At 35.8% G+C, this 23,632-nt stretch overlaps 1 protein-coding gene across 8 annotated transcripts in view; it reads right to left on the reverse strand.

Annotated features, from left to right (window-relative positions):
* Positions 1-23,632, reverse strand: part of INPP4B (inositol polyphosphate-4-phosphatase type II B) — a 267,765-nt gene that overhangs the window by 110,808 nt on the left and 133,325 nt on the right. For all 8 annotated transcript variants that reach the window (XM_063156987.1, XM_063156986.1, XM_063156985.1 and 5 more), the window contains 6 exons: positions 20,281-20,392; positions 18,582-18,654; positions 13,386-13,533; positions 6,991-7,121; positions 3,853-3,957; positions 499-607 (listed from right to left, as the gene is read on the reverse strand). In XM_063156987.1, the coding sequence (XP_063013057.1) occupies positions 499-607; positions 3,853-3,957; positions 6,991-7,121; positions 13,386-13,533; positions 18,582-18,654; positions 20,281-20,392 (678 nt within the window). The remainder of the gene's footprint in view (positions 1-498; positions 608-3,852; positions 3,958-6,990; positions 7,122-13,385; positions 13,534-18,581; positions 18,655-20,280; positions 20,393-23,632) is intronic.

A 23,632-nucleotide genomic window follows, 5' to 3' on the forward strand; every position in this document is an offset into this window, starting at 1 on the left:
AAGTACTGATATACCTCCAGCTTCCTAAAATACAAGGAAAAAAATCATAGTTTTGAACCATTAAGGTTGCAGAAGACCTCCAAGATCATCGAGTCCAACCTTTGACAGAACAACCACCATATCAACTAAACCACAGCACTGAGTGCCAAGTCCTGCCTTTTCTTGAGCACTTCCAGGGATGATGACTCCACCACAAGTCCCAATGCACAAAAACCCTTTTCATGAAGAAATCCTCCCAACCTGAACACCCTGCAGCACAGCTTGAGGTAATTTCCTGTGTTTATTCAAAATTAGTCTTAACACTAGAAGTAGAGCGTGTTTCAATTTTCATCAAAGCAGGGAAAAAAAAGGGAATATTTTATGAATGCAGTGTTCAATCCTACCAGATTTTAATCTTCCATTCATTCAGCAGGATAAACTGTTTTGTTATTCAGTGAGCTTATGGCATTTTAATGTAACCTTAATGGTATTTTCCCAGCTACTGGAAAGAATACTTACTTTCGTCTTTCAGCCTCAAATTTACTCAGCAGTTTCCGGAGACCACCATTCTTAAATCCTTGGAAATGTGCTGCTGGGGCTCCCACAGTGATAACATCATACAGAGCATCTGGAATGGGAATAGAGGAACACAGACATCTGAATGCTTCTATCCCTAAATCATGGAAACACTATGACATCTATTCCACAAAAAGTAAAGATAAGTCTTTATAATTTCCAGGGAATAATTGATAATCCATGTCCCAAGAAGGCCCAAGAGTTAATCAATCTTTCTATACAGCCACTGCACACTTTAAAAAGTTCATTTGATTTATGGCTATATCTAAATCATGTGCCACTGAGTAGAACAATATTCCAGCTCTGCAGTTTACAAAGCTGACAAGTAAATTGGCCCATTGCGTATTTCATTCTATTGCCCCTTTCATTATTTAACTTGTAGTCATGTTGAGATGCACAGATTCAAGCATTATAGAGTCAAAAGAGACCATTTTGATGGAATAGTCTGACTGAATAATAGAGACTACCGAATCACAGCTAATAATTCCTGCATCAAGCTTGTCTCTTGGTTGAGTGAAGGCATCTCTTTGTTTAGGCATCTAATCTTGATCAAAAGATTTCAAGTGACAACAAATTCACTGCATTCCCAGAGAAGTCAATTAAGCTAGTAAAAATCCCTATTCCTTTTCTAGCTTGAATTTGTTTAGATGTAACGTTACTGTACTTTCAGATATAATGGTGTTTAATGCTAAATTGGTGAGCCCTGCTCTATGACATACACTTTTTATATATGTTTATAAACACAAAGTCAGTTGAGAAGCTACCAGAATAGGAAATAAATCATACTAATGAAATGCTTGCTGAGAAAACAATCTGTTGTCATTTTCTGTATATCCTGGTGCCTTATGACATAGGGGATGAATTCTTTGTGTGGATATATGCTTACAGAACTGGAGGTGAAACATCATTTTTCAAAGAGCTTGTGACTGATTGTCAGGGTGGAGATGAAGATTTAATTACATCCCACACCACATAACTGTTTTTTCTAAGTTTAAATTTACATTTACAGTAAGTACCTGTTTTGTACCTGAACTTACTGGAGGTACAAAAGTGCAGTTCCGAATGCCTCATCCTTAAAATGCATTTCTAAAGGAAATATTACAGGATGTTTTTTGAGAACTGTTTTATTCCTCAAAGAAGTTTCCCATGTAAATTAAAATCTAGACCTCTCCTAAAATAGAACTTGCATTCTGATGATAAATATGCCCAGAAGCATGAGCACTGTACAAATGATTCACAGTTAATGAACTATGCCTTACTTCCTGAGCTGAATCTCAGAACATATTTGCTCAAATTGATTTGAGCTCTAATGAGTTGGTGACTCTTCAATATCCACTTAAAAGGAGAAGTGACATAATTTCATTCGCCTAAGGTGAGCCTCAAGATTCTTAAATAGCCCATTCTTCTAGGTTTTTATACAGATTATCACTAATACATATTCTTCAGCTATTAGGACTCCACTGATACTCGACAATAAGGAGGAGGAGAAGGCAGTCAGTGTCTTAAACTGGCCAGATGCAAAACAAAAATCACTTCAGTTCACCAAATCTATTTAAAACAAGCACATATTGCAAACAGGAACAAAAGCAAAGCTACGTCAATATATAGATTTAAGTTCTCTAGTATGATGAACAGAGCACAATGTGGGGTTTATGAAATGGATAAGGATACCATTGACCCATAGGAAAACAGTATTTTTCCTCAAAGCTACTCCTACTGAAAGCTTAAGCACACTTTCTCTTCCATTTCAGTACTCAATGACAACCCAAACAAAAGTTCAGGAAAAGCAAACCTGTTATTATACATGTCAAACACAAAAAACCCCACATACCAATGTGTATATACAATAGACGGGTTTAAAACCTATCTTGCATTCCCAAAATTAAGATATCTGATAGTGTAAGGGTTAATGACACCTCTATGGATCATTAGCTTGTTTAAATGCCACCTCCATGAATTTTTATTCTTCCCCTTCCAGTGTCAGTCTCCTGGTTATATTCCAGGTGTCCTTTGATATATGCCAAGCAAAGCATGAGCTGAGAAAGACCAACTTCATATCAAAGTGCTGCCTATTCCAGATCAATTAGCAATTGCTACAAACTGCTTAGACTGCATATATCTAATACAAGACACAGGGAAGAACATTAGTTAAGTAACAGAGGCAGAGTTTTATAATTTGAAGATCCAAATTTGGAAGACAACTAGAACAATTCTAACATTTATCTCTTCCTGTACTCTTTTTGATTATCAATTAATGATGTGTGCCAAGCAAAATGGTTTTGGAGAAGAAGGGAGAAAATTCATAGAAAAGCAAAACAAAACTCCAGTACTGTAAAAGTTGTGGGTGCTTAAGTAAGTCACAGATTTCACTGAACTTTTCTTTTTATTTAGCAAATAGAACAGTGTCCTGTTCACAAAGAGGTTTTCTTGAAAAGACAATGTTAAGCTTCTGGCCCCCATTACAAACCTGAAAATCCTTTTCAGTTAATTAATTAACTTGAAAACATTAAATTAAAATCTGTGTTATCACATTATGTCACTATAAATCCCCATCTTGTTGAAATATTTGGAGGCACAGCTTTTTAGTAAAAGAAATAACAAAATATTGAACCAACCAGTATCTAACAGATAATTGGAAGCCCCTGTGTCCCAACTTAGAAGTGGATGTATACTCACACAGTACAAAACAGGAAATTTACCACTGTTTTTACTTACTGTTTTACAATCTTACATGGAGAGCTTATTAATAAGGCAAAAACTGTATCAGAATGTAATTTCTGTGTTTGTAGTTACAGCAAATTTTTCAGATCTCAATTTATCAACAAATTATTCACTGCGCCATTTGGTCATATATATGTATCAGTATGATCTTTGATCTGTAAAGGAAGCTGCTAAAATCACATGCAAGTGGCAACAACAGAATTCTGTGTTAAAAAGAACCACAGACCATGTTACAGAAAGTTATCCCCCTTTCCAGGAGATGTTGGAAGCTTGCAGTATTTTCACTCAACACTGAGTGAAAATAGCATATATTCTCCATTTACTTATTTGCTTGAAGTGTCATAGGAACAAAATGAGCACATCCTTGGAATCTGTTTTTAGAAAGGAACTTGGAAGAAATTTAGTTAACCAGCCCTTAGTTTTCCAAGATAATGTGCAGTAAATGTCCACAACCTGTGGCATCAGAAGACAAGGCAGGGAAATTCCTTGCAGAGCTTTAACTTTGGATGTGATTTCTAAATTTCAGTGAAACTGTGTTTCAAAGCATACTTAGTCATACTTGGGGAATTTCTTTACCTTTCAATCGAGGACTATGCACATGCATTCTTTGCAGATGAAGATTTATTGGGATGAATTCTAGTGTTTTTTCTCCTTTGCTACAGCTTGATTTAAAGGAAGAACCTGAAAAACAAAAGTTTAAAGAATCATTGTCTTAACCACCCAGATGTTTTTGTATTCCTTTTAAAGGGAGACAATACTTGTATGTGAGGAGTTGTCTTTAATTTACCTTCAATGGATAATTATATATTAGGAGATGAAACGTTCACTGAGTCTCAGCATGTATCCATACTGGAAGCAACAAAGCAGCATTTAATTCACAGAGCAATCTAACTGTTTTATTCTAGGAGATAGATACTCTTCCCTGCTGTCTGAAATCAGTCTGTAGTCTGCTGGAGACAATGCAGCAGTTAATGTGCATTGTGTTTATTCTGTGCTAAAACTGCAAGGTTACAGAACTATGATGGCACTGCATTTTTCTGAGTAAGATTATTTTCTTTGAAGAAAAGTATTGTATTGAATAGGCTATGTGTTCTTCCTAGAAAGGTCAAATAAAGAAACACAAACTATCTTAAGGAAAGCTATATATTTGTTCACAGGAGGCACGATGCCTTGGAAAAACAAAACAAAAAAAGATTAATATGGCTGTATATTTCCAAAACATTAGATTTTGAGTAGTATTTTGGTAGTGTAAAGAAAAATAATTAAAATCTGACAGTATGAAAATATAATTTACCTGAACACATTTAATACAGAATCTGTATAAAATAAAAGGGTGTAGATTAGGAAAGAGAGGTGGCCTTGTCTTCTAATTCAGGCAGCCCGATGTTTACCTAGGCCACTTTTCCAACATTCTATCATTTTGCCAACTATTAATTACTAGAACTAAAATTCCTCTCAGTCAGATAGATTTTTAAATAAGTTTTGCCAAGGTTCAGCCTTTTTTTGAAGCAAACACATAAGAAGATAAAGAAAATATTTTAAATCGTTTTTTGCTTGCCCAATCAAGACTTGCTAGTGTTTATCTGTTGAAACTGCCATAGGACTGAGCACTGAGCCTCCCAATATAAACCACTCTGCCCGAGGGCACCAACGATGCTCCAGACCAGCCAAGCTTGCTTAGGTTGCTCCCTAAGTTAGGAACTTAAAAAAATAATTTAATACAGATGAAGAGCAAAGCCAGGAGTCAAAATTTTAGATTAGACAGGAAATTCCATGATGTAGATTGAAACAAACAAATAATTTTCAAAGTTCCACTCCCTCCCAATATCACCAAATCTGTGCTTTAGAGTTACCTAAAATTACTGGGGTTTTTGTTTCCTAACCCTTATATCTTCCTGGTATGTTTCCTTACAATAAAATGCTTTACATTCTCTCAAATTCTCCCATTACTGAGGATAAAAGTGTTTGCCAAAACAACTCAAATCTGAAATAGTTTTAACTTTCTTAAACATCCATTTTCAATAAATATGCTAGTAAACCAAAATTGCTGTCTAACACTTATGTGGCTTCCTCATACTTCCACAGCAATCTCTCAATTTCAAAAAGAAATTAAGTGGTCTCCTAACAGCCTTCTCCACTAAATTCCCAAATAGTTTGGTTGAGTTGAAGTGGGTATCACTCAAAAAGCCCAACATGAGATTGTACTGGGGAAGCATGAGCATATTTTGGAGAAATTTTATTTGCAGGTGCTATCTGCCCTTCTGAACAATTCAACACAAATTCAGGCAATATTTCAAGATGAAGAAAGACACCTGCACTGGCTACACTGAAAAGCAAAATGGTTTTTGGCATGCCTTGAATATGTTGACCTGAAAAGTCTGAATTAAAATTGTGCTCACATCCCTAATCTTAGCAACTTCTACTTCATAAGTACTTGAATTTCAATGTGCTCCCAACATAACTACAAATCAAATTAGTATTAAATCAAATCTATGTCTGGCTCGCTTTTCTAATCTTGTATACAATCTTGTATTAGGTTGCTTTGTTTTCTGATTAATGTCCCTTTCTCTTTTACATGTGCTGATTTGCTCCTCCTGGATGACCTCAGTTTCCCAGGACCACATTATTTCTCTCAAGACCCAATTAAGATGGGTCCTTTAACATTATAAACCCTTTAGAAAGTCACTTTGCACAATACAGGTCTTGCAGGGTTTATGTTTAATAGATTATGTTGTCTATTTTTTAAAATCTCAAAATGTCCCCTCAATATTTTCCTGAATGCTATAATTATTACATTGAATCTGTCATTATCTGTATTTATTGGCTTGTTTATGACACTTTATGGAGCGCTTTAAAGATTAATTAGGCAAAGATTGAAAATACATATAGATACCATTTAAAACAGAATCACAGGAAGTGTCATACTGGGCTAGACAGTAGATGCCAAAATTGGAACTGGGATATTCTGATGATGGCAAACAATCACAAATACAAGAAATGTCACTTCTGCCAACTAAATGGAAATAATTATACAACATTTAGTGCAACACAAGAGCTTTTTCCCCACCAAATATTTAAGCAGCTGACCGACTGCTTTCAAAAAGGTTACTTTCAGTTAGAGACTGTTTTTTTTAATACACTAAAATCAGATTTCTCCTTTTCTGTGACCAAGATCTCTGCATCCGGCTCTGGGCTCCCAGCACAGGAGGGACACAGACCTGCTGGAGTGAGTCCAGAGGAGGCCACAGAGATGCTTATTGGAATAGTTCAACTTGGAAAAGAGATTTCAGGCTGATGCAATTGCAACCTTACTCCCTCAGTACATGGAGGGAGCTTACAATAAAAGCTGGAGCGGGACTTTTTACAAGATCACGTGATGACAGGACAAGGGGATTCAAACTTAAATGAGGAGATTTGGATTAGACATTAGGAAGAAATTCTTTAATGTGGAGGGAGGTGAGACACTGGAACAGGTTGCCCAGAGGAGCTGTGGATGCCCCATTGCTGGAAGTATTCAAGGCCAGGCTGGATGGGAGTTTGAGTAACCTGGTCCAGGTGGGCTAGAACTTGATAATCTTTAAGGTTCCTTCCAATCCAAACCATCCTTTGATTCCAAGATTTTTATGTATTTTATTCCCGCTGAATATGCCAGTATTTTATAGCTAACAATCTAGTAAGCTCTGAAACGTTCCAGATAAAATCACAGATTCCTACCTGTGTGCTTCCCAAGCTCTGCCAGAGTGTCCTGGTACATGCTCAGCATCTGATCACAGTGAGCAATTACACTTTTGCGCATGTTGTCCCAGTGAGGAGCGAGCTCTCCCAGGTCTTTAAGCTCCTGATTCCTGCAAAAAGGGAAGGCACTAATTAACTCATTAATCTATTAATATTTATCCAAATTAATCTAAAACAAGTTTGCTACAAAACATCAGAAAGATTTCCTAATTGAAATAAAATCCGTTTTCGGACTGCTTGTGAGATCTGCTTTTCATCTCTCTTTTACAAGTACACAATAAATTATGTCAGTAGATAATGCAGTAACTTTTGTGCTCAAAACTCATCTGTATAAATGCAGTAACCTCAAAATTAAATACTACTTCTTTCATGAAGGAAAGAAGGCTTCCAGGCTCCAGAGAGCTCTGCTCAGAGCAAGTAACTTTATGTGAAGAAATATTAAACAACATTGGAAAGAATATAAAGTTTCTTTTTCCTGCAAAACTTTCAGTATGGTTGTTTTGATGCACTACTCTTTGTATACTTTCATAAACACTTCATAAACATATTTCTAGCAGTGTTTCTACAAATTCAGTTAATCCACACATCAACTCTCACCACATTTCTTCAGGATTCAAAACAAAATATACACAAAAAATCCCAACACCAGCTCCCTAAAATGTCATGTCCAGTGTTCATCAGGTCAAAAAAGTACTGCTATGGTAACCAAACATGTCACTAGAAATACAAAAGGAAATCCTTTAGTAAATTATCAGCTTTCCTGTACACTCTTGAGAGCTGACCTGAGTGAAATAGAGATCATCTGAATTTCCTGCACAAACAAGCTTAGTACTTTGGGCTTTTTGTTTGGTTTTTCCTCTTGCAGAGGAAGTTTCCCCTGTATCTCTCCAAAGCCATTTTGTGGGACCTGCTTTTAAGGAAAATAAAAGATCTTCAGTCAGTATTCAAACATCTGGAATTTGCAGGAGAAAATGTTTGCAACACAACCAGTTTTCATTATTTTCCTTGGAGCATCAAGAAGAGTGTTCCACTGCAATTCTTGGAAGTCTCCAAAAAGTCTTCTAGAAGACAGTTCTTGCATACAGAAAAATTATGTAAGAAAAGGCAAAAATGGGGTAGAAGAGGTGGAAAGAGGGAGGAAAGGACCAGTAAGCTTGCAGCACAGGAACACAGAGCTCACTTTATGTGAGCAGCAGATCTGAACCATTAGTCAAAAAGTCTTAAATTGACTTCTTGAATGGAACAGCAACACACTGGTGATGCTTTCCCCATCATTATTAGCTTTGCATTAGTGTGAGCAGTGCAGTCAGAATAAGCTCCACAGGCAGACCTCTGTTCTGGTGTAGGTGACAATCAAAACCAAAGAGACTGCACTGGAAGCAGAATTAAAGCATTTCATTTATAAATGTTCTTGAAAATATCAACATGGAACAAAGACACAACACGTGAACTTGCTGACAATCTATGTTAACGATATTATTACTTTTTGCCATTTAATTGCTCCTGAAGCTGAAACCAATTAAACTTTCCTCCAACAATACAAACTGGTAATGCTGTAGCATAAGAACAATCTGTCATGAAGGGATATGAGAGGATAAACCAAACATTCTCAGTGACTGTTTTCTTTGCCAGTTTTTAGCAGTATAACATGAGGTTCCCTTTCAATTAAAATCTTAGGCTTCCTTCTCAGAAAGTGTGTAAAATTTGTCAGGGTATGCAATTTTGTTTATGTGCAGTGATAATGTTTCGGCCCTTAATATTTATGGCCTGATTAATAGTTTTAGCAACAATGTTTGGACCTGGCTGGCTTCCAGAACTTTACTACTCCTTCTGTATAGGAATAGAGTACTCTATCCAAGAACTACATCCCTGCCTCCATCTAAGCTCATGCCTGGAGCTGCTGGTCTCAAACTGAAGTTTGAGAGTTAACTCCACTGACATCATAGCAATGGGAATATTAATTTTAATAGGTCTTCAAGAAATATCAAATCCTGCCCCATTACTGTTGACAAAGTTGGTATTTGTTTCTTCTCAGAAACATGTACAAATCAATGAAGTAAAAATGCAGTCTTCAATATGTGGCAAAAAAAGACACATCAACAATGCTTAAAGTGAGAGTACAGTGCTACAGCAATCTAGAGCATACACAGTATGGAAATTTTAAAGACTACGATTTCTGAATTTATTTGCATTTTAAAATACAGCAAAATCAAACCATTAGAAAACAGGATTATAAGGCAGACACTTCCATAGAAAATAGCCTCACTTTATATCTTTATTTCTTTTCTAATGAAATTATAGAAGACAGAGGATTTAAATTGGATTTATGTCTTGTGGTCTTTTACAGTTTATCACTGCTGTTGTTGACTCAATACAATTCTGAGTTATGAATGAAAAAAGAGTTGTCTTTTCTATATCTAAACTCCATCAACAATACTCCACAGTACCAAGCTTTATTATTATTACATGAAAGGCCTTTTCTAAAAGTAAACAGAGTGGAAAAACCATAATATTTTCATTTTTGAAAAAGTTTATAGTTCACACTAATACAATTGTTGGAATTTTTAATAATATTTTAATACTTTAATGTTCACTTTTTCATTGAATAACTTACAAAACCCACTTCAACCAGTAACTGTGTCTAACAACAATTGTGCTATTAAAAAGCACATAAGCTGAAAATGCTGTATGAAGGCCAAGTAGCAATTTTTTATACATACAGCTTCAAAAATCTAATGATGTGTTTCCTAGTAAAGCAAACATGACAAATTCAAACCTAGAAAATTAAGTGATTTTGGCCTCCACTAAGCAAAATGAGCTTCTGAAATCTACTTTTGCAAAACATCAGAAGCAAAGAGCTTAGCAGGATTCAAAACAAGAGGAGACATTTCTGCAGATTATATTGCAAAACTTCTGTAATATTGTAACAGCATAAAAATTCTGAATATTTATCAAACAGGATCTTTGGAGTAAATATAAGCCATAAGCTTTGGGATATGACTCAATCATTCATACATAAAGGAAGTTTAGAAGCTTCTAAGGAAAAAGCACAGGAATTATTCTTCTAACAAAGTTCACTTTAAAATGTATGGATAACCGCTTCATCTTTTTTTTTTTTTTAAAGAAAAGAATCAGATAAAATTACTCTCATTTTTCTCTGCTACAAGATATGCTTCTGTGATATATAGGCAATAAACTCCAGACAAACAATATAACATTCCCTCCAGAAATAAAATACTCATAGCTTTTTCACTCTGTTGTTTCCAAACCAGGCAAATAATTATTACGGAGGAGTCAATAAGAAAGAAAAGAAAAGGAAAAGGAAAAGGAAAAGGAAAAGGAAAAGGAAAAGGAAAAGGAAAAGGAAAAGGAAAAGGAAAAGGAAAAGGAAAAGGAAAAGGAAAAGGAAAAGGAAAGGAAAAGGAAAAGGAAAAGGAAAAGGAAAAGGAAAAGGAAAAGGAAAAGGAAAAGAAAAGGAAAAGGAAAAGAAAAGGAAAAGGAAAAGGAAAAGGAAAAGGAAAAGGAAAAGGAAAAGGAAAAGGAAAAGGAAAAGGAAAAGGAAAAGGAAAGGAAAAGGAAAAGGAAAAGGAAAAGGAAAAGGAAAAGGAAAAGGAAAAGAAAAAGAAAAAGAAAAAAAAAAGGAAAAAGAAAAAGAAAAAGAAAAAGAAAAAGAAAAAGAAAAAGAAAAAGAAAGAAAAGAAAGAAATGTTTTTCTTTCTCTACTAATAATCTCATTTTAGACTCTCTTGAAAACAGTTGCAATTTTTGTCTCCTTACAGAATTTCCCAAAATATTTCAAGTTTTGGTAAGCCTGACCTGAGAGGCAACTAAAAACTTCAATGTGAGTTGTGCTTTACCTTTGCATGCCCTGAACAGTTGTTTAGAAACAGAAAAAGAGAAAACAAAGCAGAAAAAAGAGACAAAAGAAATCCCACCAGAACCACATGAGCAAACTACTCCACCCCAAAAATGGCAACAAATACATTTAAAATTATTTTAAAGACTCTTTTCCTATACATGTGAGGAGAATAGACTGGGGTTTGCAAAGCCATGATAAGATTTTATATGGTTACTAAGAGATGAAAACTTTAAGTTCCTTTTTAATTTCTATCCACTACACTTTTTATTATACAAAAGTGTAGACATTTATAAGCTAAATTTAACTTGTTTCTCCCTTCCTACTTTAAGACCATTTTGCTTCCATGTCTGCTTTAAATTCTTTCCCTTAAAGTTAAAATAAAGTCAAATACCCTTAGCAGTTACAAATTTCAAAGCATCATGTCAACAAATGAAAGGGTTTGGTTAACAATGAACACTGAAGTTTTATCAAGAGATAATCAATCTTAAGATGGTGAGAAAAGGGAATTTAAACTACAATTTTTAATGAATACTGAATAGCATTAACACTTACTGGCACGTTTTTATAGGTAATTGCTTCAGACCTGACTATATTGAAGCCACAATAAAAAAAATGAAACAGGCTGAGTATGATAAGTGGCTTCTGAGACAAAAATATTTATCCTTTTATACTAACAGAGGGGAAGAGACACAGACAAGAATACTTGAGCTCACACCCAATGCAGTAGCATCCTCCTCACGACGTTTTACTGGACTACAAGTGTGAGGACTCCACAAGAACACACATCTTCACAATTACTTTTCTTGAAAAAGAAAGCCCAGACAAAGCTGAAGCTCCAACCCACACTCTTATATGATGATAGATGACACAGATGCTCCTGTTCCCACCATCTGCTAGTATTCTACATAGCGTTGCTCATTTTGGTTAGTCTTATCTCCTCCTTCAGACTGCATCAATCACTTTGTCTCTTTCTCTCACACCCACACTTTCAACTAGGCTTGAACAGCTCAACCACACTGTCAGTCAGGAAAATCACAGGCATTTATCTCAATCTTTGTGCAACTTCTGTTTCTTTTTCAAATCTTTATTTTGGTGAAGAGAAAACCCCACCATGGTGAATTCTTACTAGGAGTTTATCCAGGGAGGTGAATTCTATATGATAAAACAACAAGGGCTATTACTTGTATTATGCCTTTGGAGAGAATAATGCAGAAATAGTAGAAGTGGTTGAAGTAATCCTCTAACATTTAAAAGGCATTTACCCATGAGGCAAATGACAATATGGAAGTGCATGAACTGTGAGACTCAGTATAATCTATTTTTATTGCTTACTACAAAAACCTTGCACATAAGCATTCTCAAACAAGATGAGGCCATAAATGCCTAAACACAGTACTAAATGAATAAAATAAACTATTATAACAATTCATAGGAATTTTATAACCCATCATCACCATGCATAAGGATGTATCAGTCCACTGACTTTATTAAAATCAAGATTCCAGCCTCCCACATGCTGTTCTATTGACATATAAACATCACAGGGAAGCAACAGATGGGGTAAATAAAAAAAGGAAAAGAAGCTTCATACTGCAGAACAAACAACCACAACAGGTTGTTTTGGGATGTGACACAACAGGAAGGAATTGCCTCAAAGTGCACAGGATGGCTTTGGGATGCAGCACTGGGTCCCAGCATTACTCTTACACATGAGACCAGCTGCCCATCTATGTGTTAAGTAACTTCCATGAGGAAGGAGGCCATATCTTCTACATCATCCATTATCACTGGAAGAAGAAGGCACTGTCTTCAGGGTAGCCCTGGATTACTTAAAATAAAGGCGTTTCCCCAAATTCTATCAGCACAGCTTACAAGGATTCAAGGACAGGCTCCATTTTAATCACTGCAATGGCAAATTGGACATTCAAAGGCTTTTGGGACACCTGTGTTCTCTATTCTCCTTTTTCTTCAGGCCATGCACATTGTTATGATTCTCAGATATCTCTCTGGGTTATGAGGCCAAACATTAGGGTTTCAAACAAACATTACTTTGGAATCCTTTTCTTATGCCAACTAATTTAGATTAGCTAAAGGAATGTCAATTTTATCCTCATTGCTCCTTTATTCACTATAAACTTGTCATTTTTCATGGCATAATGTTTGTCTATATTATTAACTCTACCCAGACACATAGCCAAACACAGCACAATGTTGCTCAGCCCCCTGTCATTTTCTGATCCTTTACAAAATGTTAATGTTCCAGAATATTTAAATTGTTAATCAAATGGTGGTGCTAACAGGTTTAAAGTCATGACTGCACTTTAGCACAGTTCATTGCTCAGAACTTATGAGGTCACTGGAGTCCTATTGAGCAATCAATTCTGTTCAGTTACAGCTGTAAATTCTTAGCAGCTGTAAAGTGCCCATTTCATACTACAAATAAATATATTTTAGCTCCTCGTCTGCATGATTCAAAGTCAGAAAAATATAATTTATATTGCTGCCTTTTCCTTACCTTCTCATGTCCTCCTTTATGTGCAGATTTATTAGTTCTTTAGGAACATGGAAGGAGAGGGTAGTCTCAGCCATCTGCTCCCGGATCCGCATCCACTTGTTGTCAGAAGTAGGGAATCTATACAACTTACAAACGGGGTTTCTCAACACTGCAAAGAGCAAAAACAATTTTATTGCTTTCAGGTGCTTATATGACTCCAAATATTTATGACAATAACCTGTATAATTATTGTATTATTTCCCCCTAGCTTACAAAATTAATTTTAGAATAATTAAAATTCTACTAAAACCATTTAATTTCTATTTCATTTTTATACCAGCATGTGGAGGGCAAAGTATTACTAGTACATCAATAAATCACATTTTACCAGCAGAGTAGGTAACTTTTGAATTTAGGTCTTCAAAGTAGTGAGAATGTCAATCAGAGTCTCTTTTCTTACATTTCTGCTGAAGTTAGGAAAACCAGAGAGCACAAATGAACAATGAACTCAATACAGCCACCACCACAGCTTGCCAGCACCACTCACAATTCCAATAAATTGCACAGGACTCAGAGTTCAGCTGCATCTTCCCCTGGACATGCACACACAAATCATTAATGCAAATTGAAGGTGTGCTTCTGCATTAAAGGAAACTTGACCATATTAGAGTTACCTGGATCATTGATGGGGTCAAAACACTGCCACTACATAGAAATAAATATAACAGCCCTGTCAATATGTTACATACACAGCTTTCAGATCACTATTGCAATGTGACATAAGAAAATCACATTTCTTTGTATTTTGGAAGATTATGTTTAAAACCCATCACTTTTTTATTTTACAGTTTTCATGTGTTGGCTACATTTCCATTCAGATCTTAAAACAATGCCATACAATCTACTCTCTCCTTTCCATCTTTTTATTTTCTTTTTTTACCCTCCTCTTATTTTCCAGAAAGATCAAAAAGGGGAAAAGCTGAGGAAGAAAAAGTTCTGTTTCACTAGTTTGGTAAGTCTACTTGGAGACAAATTATTGCCATTTAACACACACATCCACAATATCTTGACTTGGAATGAGTGACAGCTACTAACAGTGACAGCTACTAACAAACATTTCACTGACACCATTAATGTTTATGTAGTCCGATTTATAGAGAATTAAAAATAAAAGGTACCCAAACTGCCTTGTCTATCTAAGCAATCAGGATTTTTAACAAAAATCCTTTAGGAAAGGCCTAAAAGAAGACCAGAGATTTAAATATACTGATAATAAACCCATTGCTTGCAACTCGAAGAAAGGAGCAATGTTTAAGTGGTCGCACTGCTCTATATTCCCATCACTCTGCTGAGATGTCTTTCATCAGCAATCTTTGATGAAAAACTGTTGTTGGATTATGCCCTTTTCTGATCTGGAGATGGAGCAACTGAGTTATAAAAAACTTTTATTCTACTTTCAATCTCTTGTGAAGGGTGAGACAATACAGATGTTATAATTTATGCCTTTACAATCAGAAGCCAACTATTTCTTAATTACAGTACATTATAAGCACTTCTTGCCATTTTATTGTCATTTTATGAGCCTTTTTAGAGTAATTTTGCCTTTAGTTCTTAGTGATTTTACTTTCAAAAACTAAATTTTCACTCAGTATTGTGAAATGAGCAAAAGAGATGCTTAATTTCTCTGACATATTAAAAAGAGCAATTTTTCTTTACTATCAATACCCAAAATATCTCAATGTTCAAACCTCAGGAAACTAAGGGCTAATTCAGGTCTGGCCTTAAACAGAAAACTGCCAAACCAGATGATAATTTTGAGTTGGTATTGTTTTTTCTGTTGTGCCCCCCAATCAGTATATTACCTGGACATTTTAAATGATGATGCCCTTGACACAAAGATTCTTTATTTTACCTTTTTATATCTACTTCCTAAGGAGTTTATCAAGGGATTTTTTCCAAGAGCAGCCCTTAAATTCACACTCAGAATCTACTACAATGAAAAATGCACATTAATGCAAATATGTACCTGAAAAATCTCTTTCCTCCCATCTCCTCACTGTTACCACCATCACAAAGAAAAACAAACCCCAGAAAACCCATAACAACTGCAGCAAGGGACAAAGAACACTAAAAATATGGATTCAAAGTTGTGACTTTTATTGTGGCTAGAATTATTAAACTCCTCTCCAGGTACTAGCTTCATCTTCAGGTCTTTGATTCAGGTCTGAATTTTCAGATGGGGATAATCTCAAGTGTGTTGTAAGTTTTTTAAATGGTCAAATCCATGGGCTTAAGAAGAAAATTTCATTTACAAAGTCAAAAAAAGCCTGGGCATTTTTCCCAAATAATCCCAATATGCAGTATTGCTAAAGCTTAAGATTGCCAATAAAAGCTGCATAAGTACTTGATGTTTTCTTTATAAACAGAACTACTGAAAGCATGCAACTCCATAAAAATCTCAGAAGTATCTTCCCCTCTAACTGCAACAATAATTAATTTCTAACTGTAACAAGTTGTCTAGAACCAATTTCTAGAGGGCAAGTACAATAAGAAGGGCAAGACTAGAATTGGTTTTCATAAAAAGTAGTGATTAAAATGAGTGGAAGTTTCATAAAGATAATCCTTGCTGTACTTAGACCGTGACCATGAGAGGCATTGAAGAAAACCCAAAATCCACATGAACTGCAGTAGTTAAAAAAGAGAAAACTCTGTTTTAAAAGCTTTTCTCTACAGCATCAAGCCTGAAAGCCAATGCCATATATTTACCCATGAATATTTTTGGACTTTGTCATTTTTAATATGAAGACCTCTGTGCTTTTTATTCCATGCAATATCCTTCACATTGCTTCCCCTGAAAGTACAATCAAAAATAATAAAAGATTGAATACTCTGGTTTTATTTTCATTCCCTATTGAACATAGATCAAAGCATATCTCTGCCATATATTAATTTGCTAACAGTGTTTCTATTTATATCTTTCTTTGTAGCATAGGAATATGATGTGTATTACCTCAGGAATAATAATTACAGCTTTCTTAATTTTGCTTAATTTCAATTACTTTTATTATCTTTCTTTTTTAATTTAGAATGCAATTTGTTTACATGTAAACAACTGGCAAACTCTCCAGCATTATAAATAAATAACTGAATTTTGAGACGTAAATTCAGTCTCTGGAGGTATAGATGGAATAGTGATAAGGCTCTGAAATACACTGCTTATTCCCACTCACTCAATAAGCATCTCATAACTCACTGGAGGGCTGAGAGTTCCCTATCCTAGGATTTAAACTTCACAAGAATGCCAGCATGCTTCTATACCTACAAGCTTAAGGATTCACAGAGGCAGTTTTTTTTCAGTTTCATCATTTTGAAGGCCTGATAAACAACAAGAAAATACCAGAAAGCTTTACAACAGCATACACATGTACTAAATATGAATGTATATGGAAAACATACTGTTCTGGGGGCAGTTCTGTATGAGCACAGCATGTCAGCAGGAAAGTGGAGGTGATGCTGCATGAGAAGAGAAAGTCACAAATACAGGAAACAGACTGAAGACTAATTATTTATCTGAAAAAAACTTCCTGTGAGTGCAAACTCTTCCCAATATCCTGCATGCTGTCATTTCTTGCATACGCACCTCTTTCCCCTCAATTCTTTAAAAAAAGCCTGACAACCCAAAAAATGACAAAAAAAAAAAGCTCTTCATGGTATTTTTGACTTTATAAACACGAGTAGTGTTGGGTGGGCTTTGGTTTTATATTGTGTTTGTATATGACAATAACAAATGTGAAAATGCTGTCTAGATGCACGGTAGAATCACATGGAAATATTCTTGACAAATTGATCGAGACTTCAATATTCCTAAAACTGACATCTACCTTGGAAGTTCCAACAAAACATATTCACAACCTACAGCATTTTTCTAAACAAAAGAAGTCAACAAAAAACCCCAATCAAACCTATACAACAGAGGCAACAAACAGAAAACAATCTGTTGTGAATCAGCATCGTTCTCTGACAGAAATGTCATTTCTTCAAGTCTCACTAATCTGGATGACATACAGAATCACAATCAAAGAACTGCACTGGGCTAGATGAAATCCTTCACCTGGCCTCTGTATCTTGTGTCCAAGAAAAGCCATAAATACACACCTGGAGACACAGGATACCCTCCATGCCTCCAGCTATTTCCAGTTCAGGAATTTCTGGAGCCGGATGTAGCTCCGGGCACATTCAGAAATTCTCAATTAACATCTTTCTCGCTTTGAATTGATGAAAATAAATGGTATTTCTCTAGAACATATTTTTTCTGATTCTGATCTAATCTCAACAACTCACAGAAAAAAAATGCAATATTCACACACATATGGAAGAACTTAATTTTTGGCAGTTTTTAGGGCTTCCTTCAGACTGCAAAGCTGATTCAGGAAGTCTGCCCTATCAGAGAAATCAGATGAAAAAGTTTCAGGAAAGATTTAAAAAAGTTGTAAAAGTTTGGTAACATTCCTCCTCAACGGTATGTAGCAAACACAGAAATCTTGACAGTGCTGTGGTTTTAGATGACCCATATAACTTATTTGTGACATTGTTATTGCCGAGTAATGGAGATTAATAAACTCAGGCTAATATAAGTTTTATGGCACAGCACATCAGCATGTAATACTTCTCAGCATAATGAAAGAAAAACAGATCTAGTTTTAACACCACGCACTCAAGCCCAAGCTGACCTAGAATTGAGAATGCCTTGCCAACAGCTCCCTTCATTCTAGGACAGACAGTTTCCAGACCAATCTGAAACTGCCACTTCACCAGTTATGAATGAGAGAGATTGATTGTCCTGGGTATTCACTTACAAATAATGCAGAATTATTTTACAGAATGCCGTGCAATGACACGACAGAAACTAATGATGTTAATTCCATGCCCATGGAAGTCACTGACAGTGATTTTCAGTCAATGACAATCACTGAACAGTAAAGATGCAGGAGATGGAGATTTCAGCACTGCTTCAGAAAGCGCAATTGACACACATTTATTCAAACTTCTCAGTGAAATGATAATGCCAAACACGTATAAAACACTAAAATATTGAACTTGAACATCTGTGCAGCATTTGAAGAGACATTGATGAGCTCTGCCACAAATCTGTGTGATTTCTTCAGGACCAGAGGTGGAGTTGCAAGAGCTGTCTCTTACAGATATTGGAATTCTTACCTGCATTTAAGGAAGGCAGGTTGTCCTTCCCACTTATGCCCTCAGTGGCTGTACACTCGCGAACCAATGCACACTGCAAAAAAATACAACACAGATGTGACACATTCAGGGGGTCTGAGATAAATCCATGGCAGTTTATAAAAGGTAGGCTGAAAACCATGAGTGATAATAATATAAACTTCCAATGTCTTACTTAGAATTTACATTTTTTCTTTATATTTCTGTTCCAAGATACTGTAAGACAATCAGAATTATAGCCAAGAAAATGAAAAAATATGATCAGCTGTTCCATAACAAAACAGAAATGTTTCCTACCAGTATTATGGCAGAAATGTTGAGAGATAGTAATAGTTTAGCTTAATATGTTTTATTATAAAAATAAGGCACTTTAGTTTAAAACCATTTTTGACAAGTTCCATGCTTTCGAAGAGGTTTCTTTAGACAAAGCAGTTTTCACATGCACAGTGCAAGAAAACACTTCATTAATTTTTAAACAAGGGAAAAGCAGGAAGCACAAAATAGTCCTTAAAATGTGCTCAGATTTTGTGATTCACCAGTTCAAAACTTATTTATTTTTTATTAATTCAATGACTCATCATTCTCACAATTGCATCCTCACTATCAACATATAATCCAAGACTGTGTTGCAACTGATTTGTACAAACCAAGGACTCCTTTAAAGACCATACATTGGTCATGAGTCTGGTCTCTCTTTACAAGTATAAGAAACCCCTAGAAAGCTGCTATTAAAGCCTTCTGTGTCCCCCAGGCCCAACAGAGCTCAATAACTACATCTCCAATAACTGCAAGGAGTCTCATTCCACATTCTGCAGTGGAAGAAAAGCCAAATAAAAAGAGAAGGCTGAAAAAAACAGCTCATGTTGCCTATATTGTACAAGTTTTACAGGTCAAAATCAGGAAGATTTCACAGCATTTGTTGGTTTTTTGGAACTGGTACCACTCATCTAAGGCATTGAAGTTCTCTGAGATAAGCAGTGAAAAAAAAGTGTGAAATTTACCCTCAGAATTTGACACAAAAGCAGACTGATTTTGCTACGCAGAAAAGATACTGAAAATAATATCCTCTGCTCAAAAAATAGTTTTATATGTAACTTCCAAACAAAAAAATCCTGCATTCCCTGTAGCAATATTTCCTTTTATTCAGGAAGAACGGGATACACCACAGTGTTAAGCAGTAAACTGTTGTATTAGGGCTGCAAAAATTGTGTGCTCCCATTTAATGCAGATGAACCTGCCGCTTTGCAAGGGAATTTACCTCTTCTTTGCTTTGCCTGTCATTCTTCCAGCTTTTCAGTATTGTGGGCACAGATTGCACATAAAAATCAACATAAACAGGACTTCAAGGGCAGAAACCAGAGCAGCTGTCCAAGGAAAAAAGAAGCTGTATTTATGGCATCTCTCTGGACAGTTTTTATCAGAAGTGATCAAATATATTCAGTTGAGATAAAAATAAGCTATTTTTTTCTTCAAGAAGGAAAGGGCCTAGGAAACTCAGGTGAGAATATTACTCTGTACATCTTCACGAGTTTGGTTTTTTTGGATGAGGGAGATAAGTTTACACAGGACTTGCGCCAGAAATTTTGTTTTAAGTTCTTAACCCAATTTGGTAATTAGTATTTTAGACATCTGGTACAACAGATCATTCTAATTGACTTTGTGCAATAAACTGAGTTTCTACCTTTTGATCCTGAGCATCTGCTGTGATGTGATCTGTTTCCCCCTCATCCAGCTCTCCCATCTTCATAAGATTGACTTCAATGGTACCAACTGTCTTTCCACCATCAGATGTCCTGGAAAAAAAACCAACCCATGACACTGGGTCACTTGCAGCATCAAATTCTTTCAATTAGAATAACATCAGTAAATATTTAGTGCCCTCTCCATTCTGTAAAGTGCAGTCACCGCTATTGAGCTGGCTATCTACCATCACAAACCAAATGTTAACAACAATGAGGCAACTTCTTCAGGACAATGAAAGTTCTCATCACAAAACTGAGGACAGCTAAGTGCTATAAATGGTGCATGAATCCATGAACACTGCCAAGTTCTCATTCTAGACCTTATCCTCTTTGTGGACCATTGGATAAAGGGCTGTAACACTGCACCAATATTCCACTTAGGATCTGCAATCCCAATGCAGAGTACATGGCTTTGTTTCCTAACAATCTGCAAAGAAGGGACAGAGTGTATTAACAAAATCCCTGCAAAACCAAAACAGTGAAGCTAATCTGAATATCACGTTTCCCTTAGTAATCCCTCCACAGAGAAATTATTCAGAATCCATCCCATTTCTTGAGCTATATGGGAATGGTAGTATAGTTACAGGTGAATTCCTTTATTATCATCCCCATAAATAGTTTACTTTCAATTAATCAAAAACAAATAATTTAGATGTACATCACCAAGAGAAGAGCATTGCTGACTTCCTTTTGGAAGAAACAAGGGTTTAAACTCCTGAAAGATACCAAATGCTTTTTCAGCTTTCACTGGCAGCACAGCACCAAGTCTATCTCCCCGGCTTATTCTGAACAGCTAGATTTTTTTTTTTTTTTTGAAAGGAAGGAAAGAAGAGTAACTGATAGTTTCATAATAATGAGGAAAGGGTAACAAAAGGCACCAAGCAAAAATAGGCAAAAAGGAAATGGCGAGAATAATTTCAGCACAATTACAAAAACACAGCGAGGAAGGAGAACCAAAACAAATATGTGTGGGGCAATACTGTGTCTTTTCTGAGCAGTGGAAATGAAGAGTGATGAATCAGGAAAAAAGAATACATAGAAAACTTCAATGTCATAAAATCATAAAACCACAGAATTATTGAATATGCTGAGTTGGAAGGGACCCATTAAACAAGTTCAGCTCATACAGTAAAATCTCAAAAAATAGTTACCCCCAAGGTTTCAAATTAAATAATTATCTTCCTTGAAAACCACTAGGCTTTACTATACACTCAGTAGAATACACTCATCTTGCAACTACACAAATCTAGTCTTCTATAAAACCTTGCAAAATAAACATAATTCTTCATATTTTACATGTGTAAAACTTCATCTGCTCTAAGCCAAATTAATTACTGACAATAAACAGACTATTAAAAATGAACCAGTTCCAGATAGTTTTCCAATTGAAGAAGCCTATATTAATTTAAGAAGTATCCAGAAGAAAAGTAGTAAGGGTTCAGTGTCCAAATTGTGCTTATGAGCAGAAATACATAATAATATTGAAAGGGCCTTCTGAATGAAGAACTTTCCCCTGAGTTGCTACAGCCTTGTGGCGTGACTTCTTCTTGTGTCAAACCAGCACCCAAACTAGGCTCTGTCAACAAATGCACTACAGCATTCCCAGCAGAAAGGGAATACAGCAGATGTCAGCAAATCACATATCTTTAGAAGCCAAAGTGTGTGCTTATGAGACTGACAATTTTTCAGGAGCTTAAGGTGTTCTGATCAAAGTGCCAAGCAAATAAACTGATCCAAACCAACAAGGCCTGTTGCTCCAGTAAAATGGAAATGCTAACTACACTTTCTCATCCTTGTCTCTTGTTCTTTAGAATCCTAAATATTTCCCTTGGTGCTATTATTAAAAGCTTGGCCTCAGTATGACAGTGAGCATTGCACTGTTTGCCTGCACGAGGAGCAATATGTATTTTGTATGGGTTTAAAAACAGTGACTGATATAATTTCACTTTTATATATTTTTTATTATTATTTTCTTCTCAAAATCACTCCTGTTCTGGTCTAATACATAGTTAATATTACAATCTGTTACAGGTGTTACCTGTAAGAGAAGGTAATGCAACACAATAAAACTAAACAGTGGGACTTGTTGCATTGTAGTTGCACTTCTTTCTCCAGTTCTTATCTTCCCACACAGAAATATGAAGACACAATTTAACAAAAAAGGCAACAACAACAAAATCAACAAATCCCAAAACCAAAGTTTCTTTTGAATGCTACAGGCATACAAATCAACAAAGAGCTCTATAAATGCCCAGGGTAAAACTGTCAGACTGATTTTAAAACACCAGCAGTGCTTGAGAGTCTTCAGCTACTTGAAAACATGCATTTCAAACTTTCCAGCAATACCATGAGATTAAAATTTCATTTGAAAGAAAATTTAAAAAGAGAAACAGAAGTGATGGAGTGGGAAAAATAAAAAAAGCTTAATGATCATACCTTAGTAGGATAAAACCCTGTATAATTTTACTTTGCACTAACAGTATTGAGCACACACACACATTATGTATACACCTCATGTCCTTTGCTTGTAGAGATGTAAAAAGTCTCACATAGACACACTGTTCAACACAGCACCAGATAAGGAATTAATTGGTTTTAGGATACTTCATAATGCATTAGGATGAGATCAGCTTACTTGCTGTAGTTTAATAAAGCTGAGAAGGGCACTCTGCACTCACATGGTGCAGTGAAGACGATCCCTGCATCAAATTGCTCTCAGTCATGAGTGAGGAGACATATCCCCACAAAACAAAGGACTGTACCTCGACAACCTGCTTAGGGTGAGTTGGGAGGGGGAATCTGGCCAAGAGAATAAAATCAGCATCAACATAAGAAGCCCATACACGGGACAAAACCCACCTGGCTTATGGAGATGGAAAATTGCTGATATTTTTTGGCACCCTGGGACAAGGATCAGCACTCATCTGATACCTGTCAGCAGAGCACCTGCATTTGAAACAGATTTCTCTACTATCCCAGGTCCTTAAGGATCCCCAGGTCAGTATTAGTTCCCCCAAATGTGAGGGAAGGAGATAGCCAGTAACACCATGAGCAGCAGGAATTTGTGCCCACCTTACTACTTCTGGCCATAAAATGCTGACCAAGGCATCCAGGGAGAAAAAAGGTAACAAGCTAGTGATGGAAAAGTAAGTGAACAAGATGGACTGAGAACAGCAGGCATTTGCCTCCAATCTTCTAAAAAAAAAAAATCAGCTTTTATTGCTAAATTAGCAGCCAGTATACCTAGCTCTTATTTAGAAAGGAAAAAAAAAAAGTGTGATTTTATTTTTT

This window comes from Melospiza melodia, chromosome 5 (genome assembly GCF_035770615.1).
Source record: "Melospiza melodia melodia isolate bMelMel2 chromosome 5, bMelMel2.pri, whole genome shotgun sequence".
NCBI lineage: Eukaryota > Metazoa > Chordata > Aves > Passeriformes > Passerellidae > Melospiza > Melospiza melodia.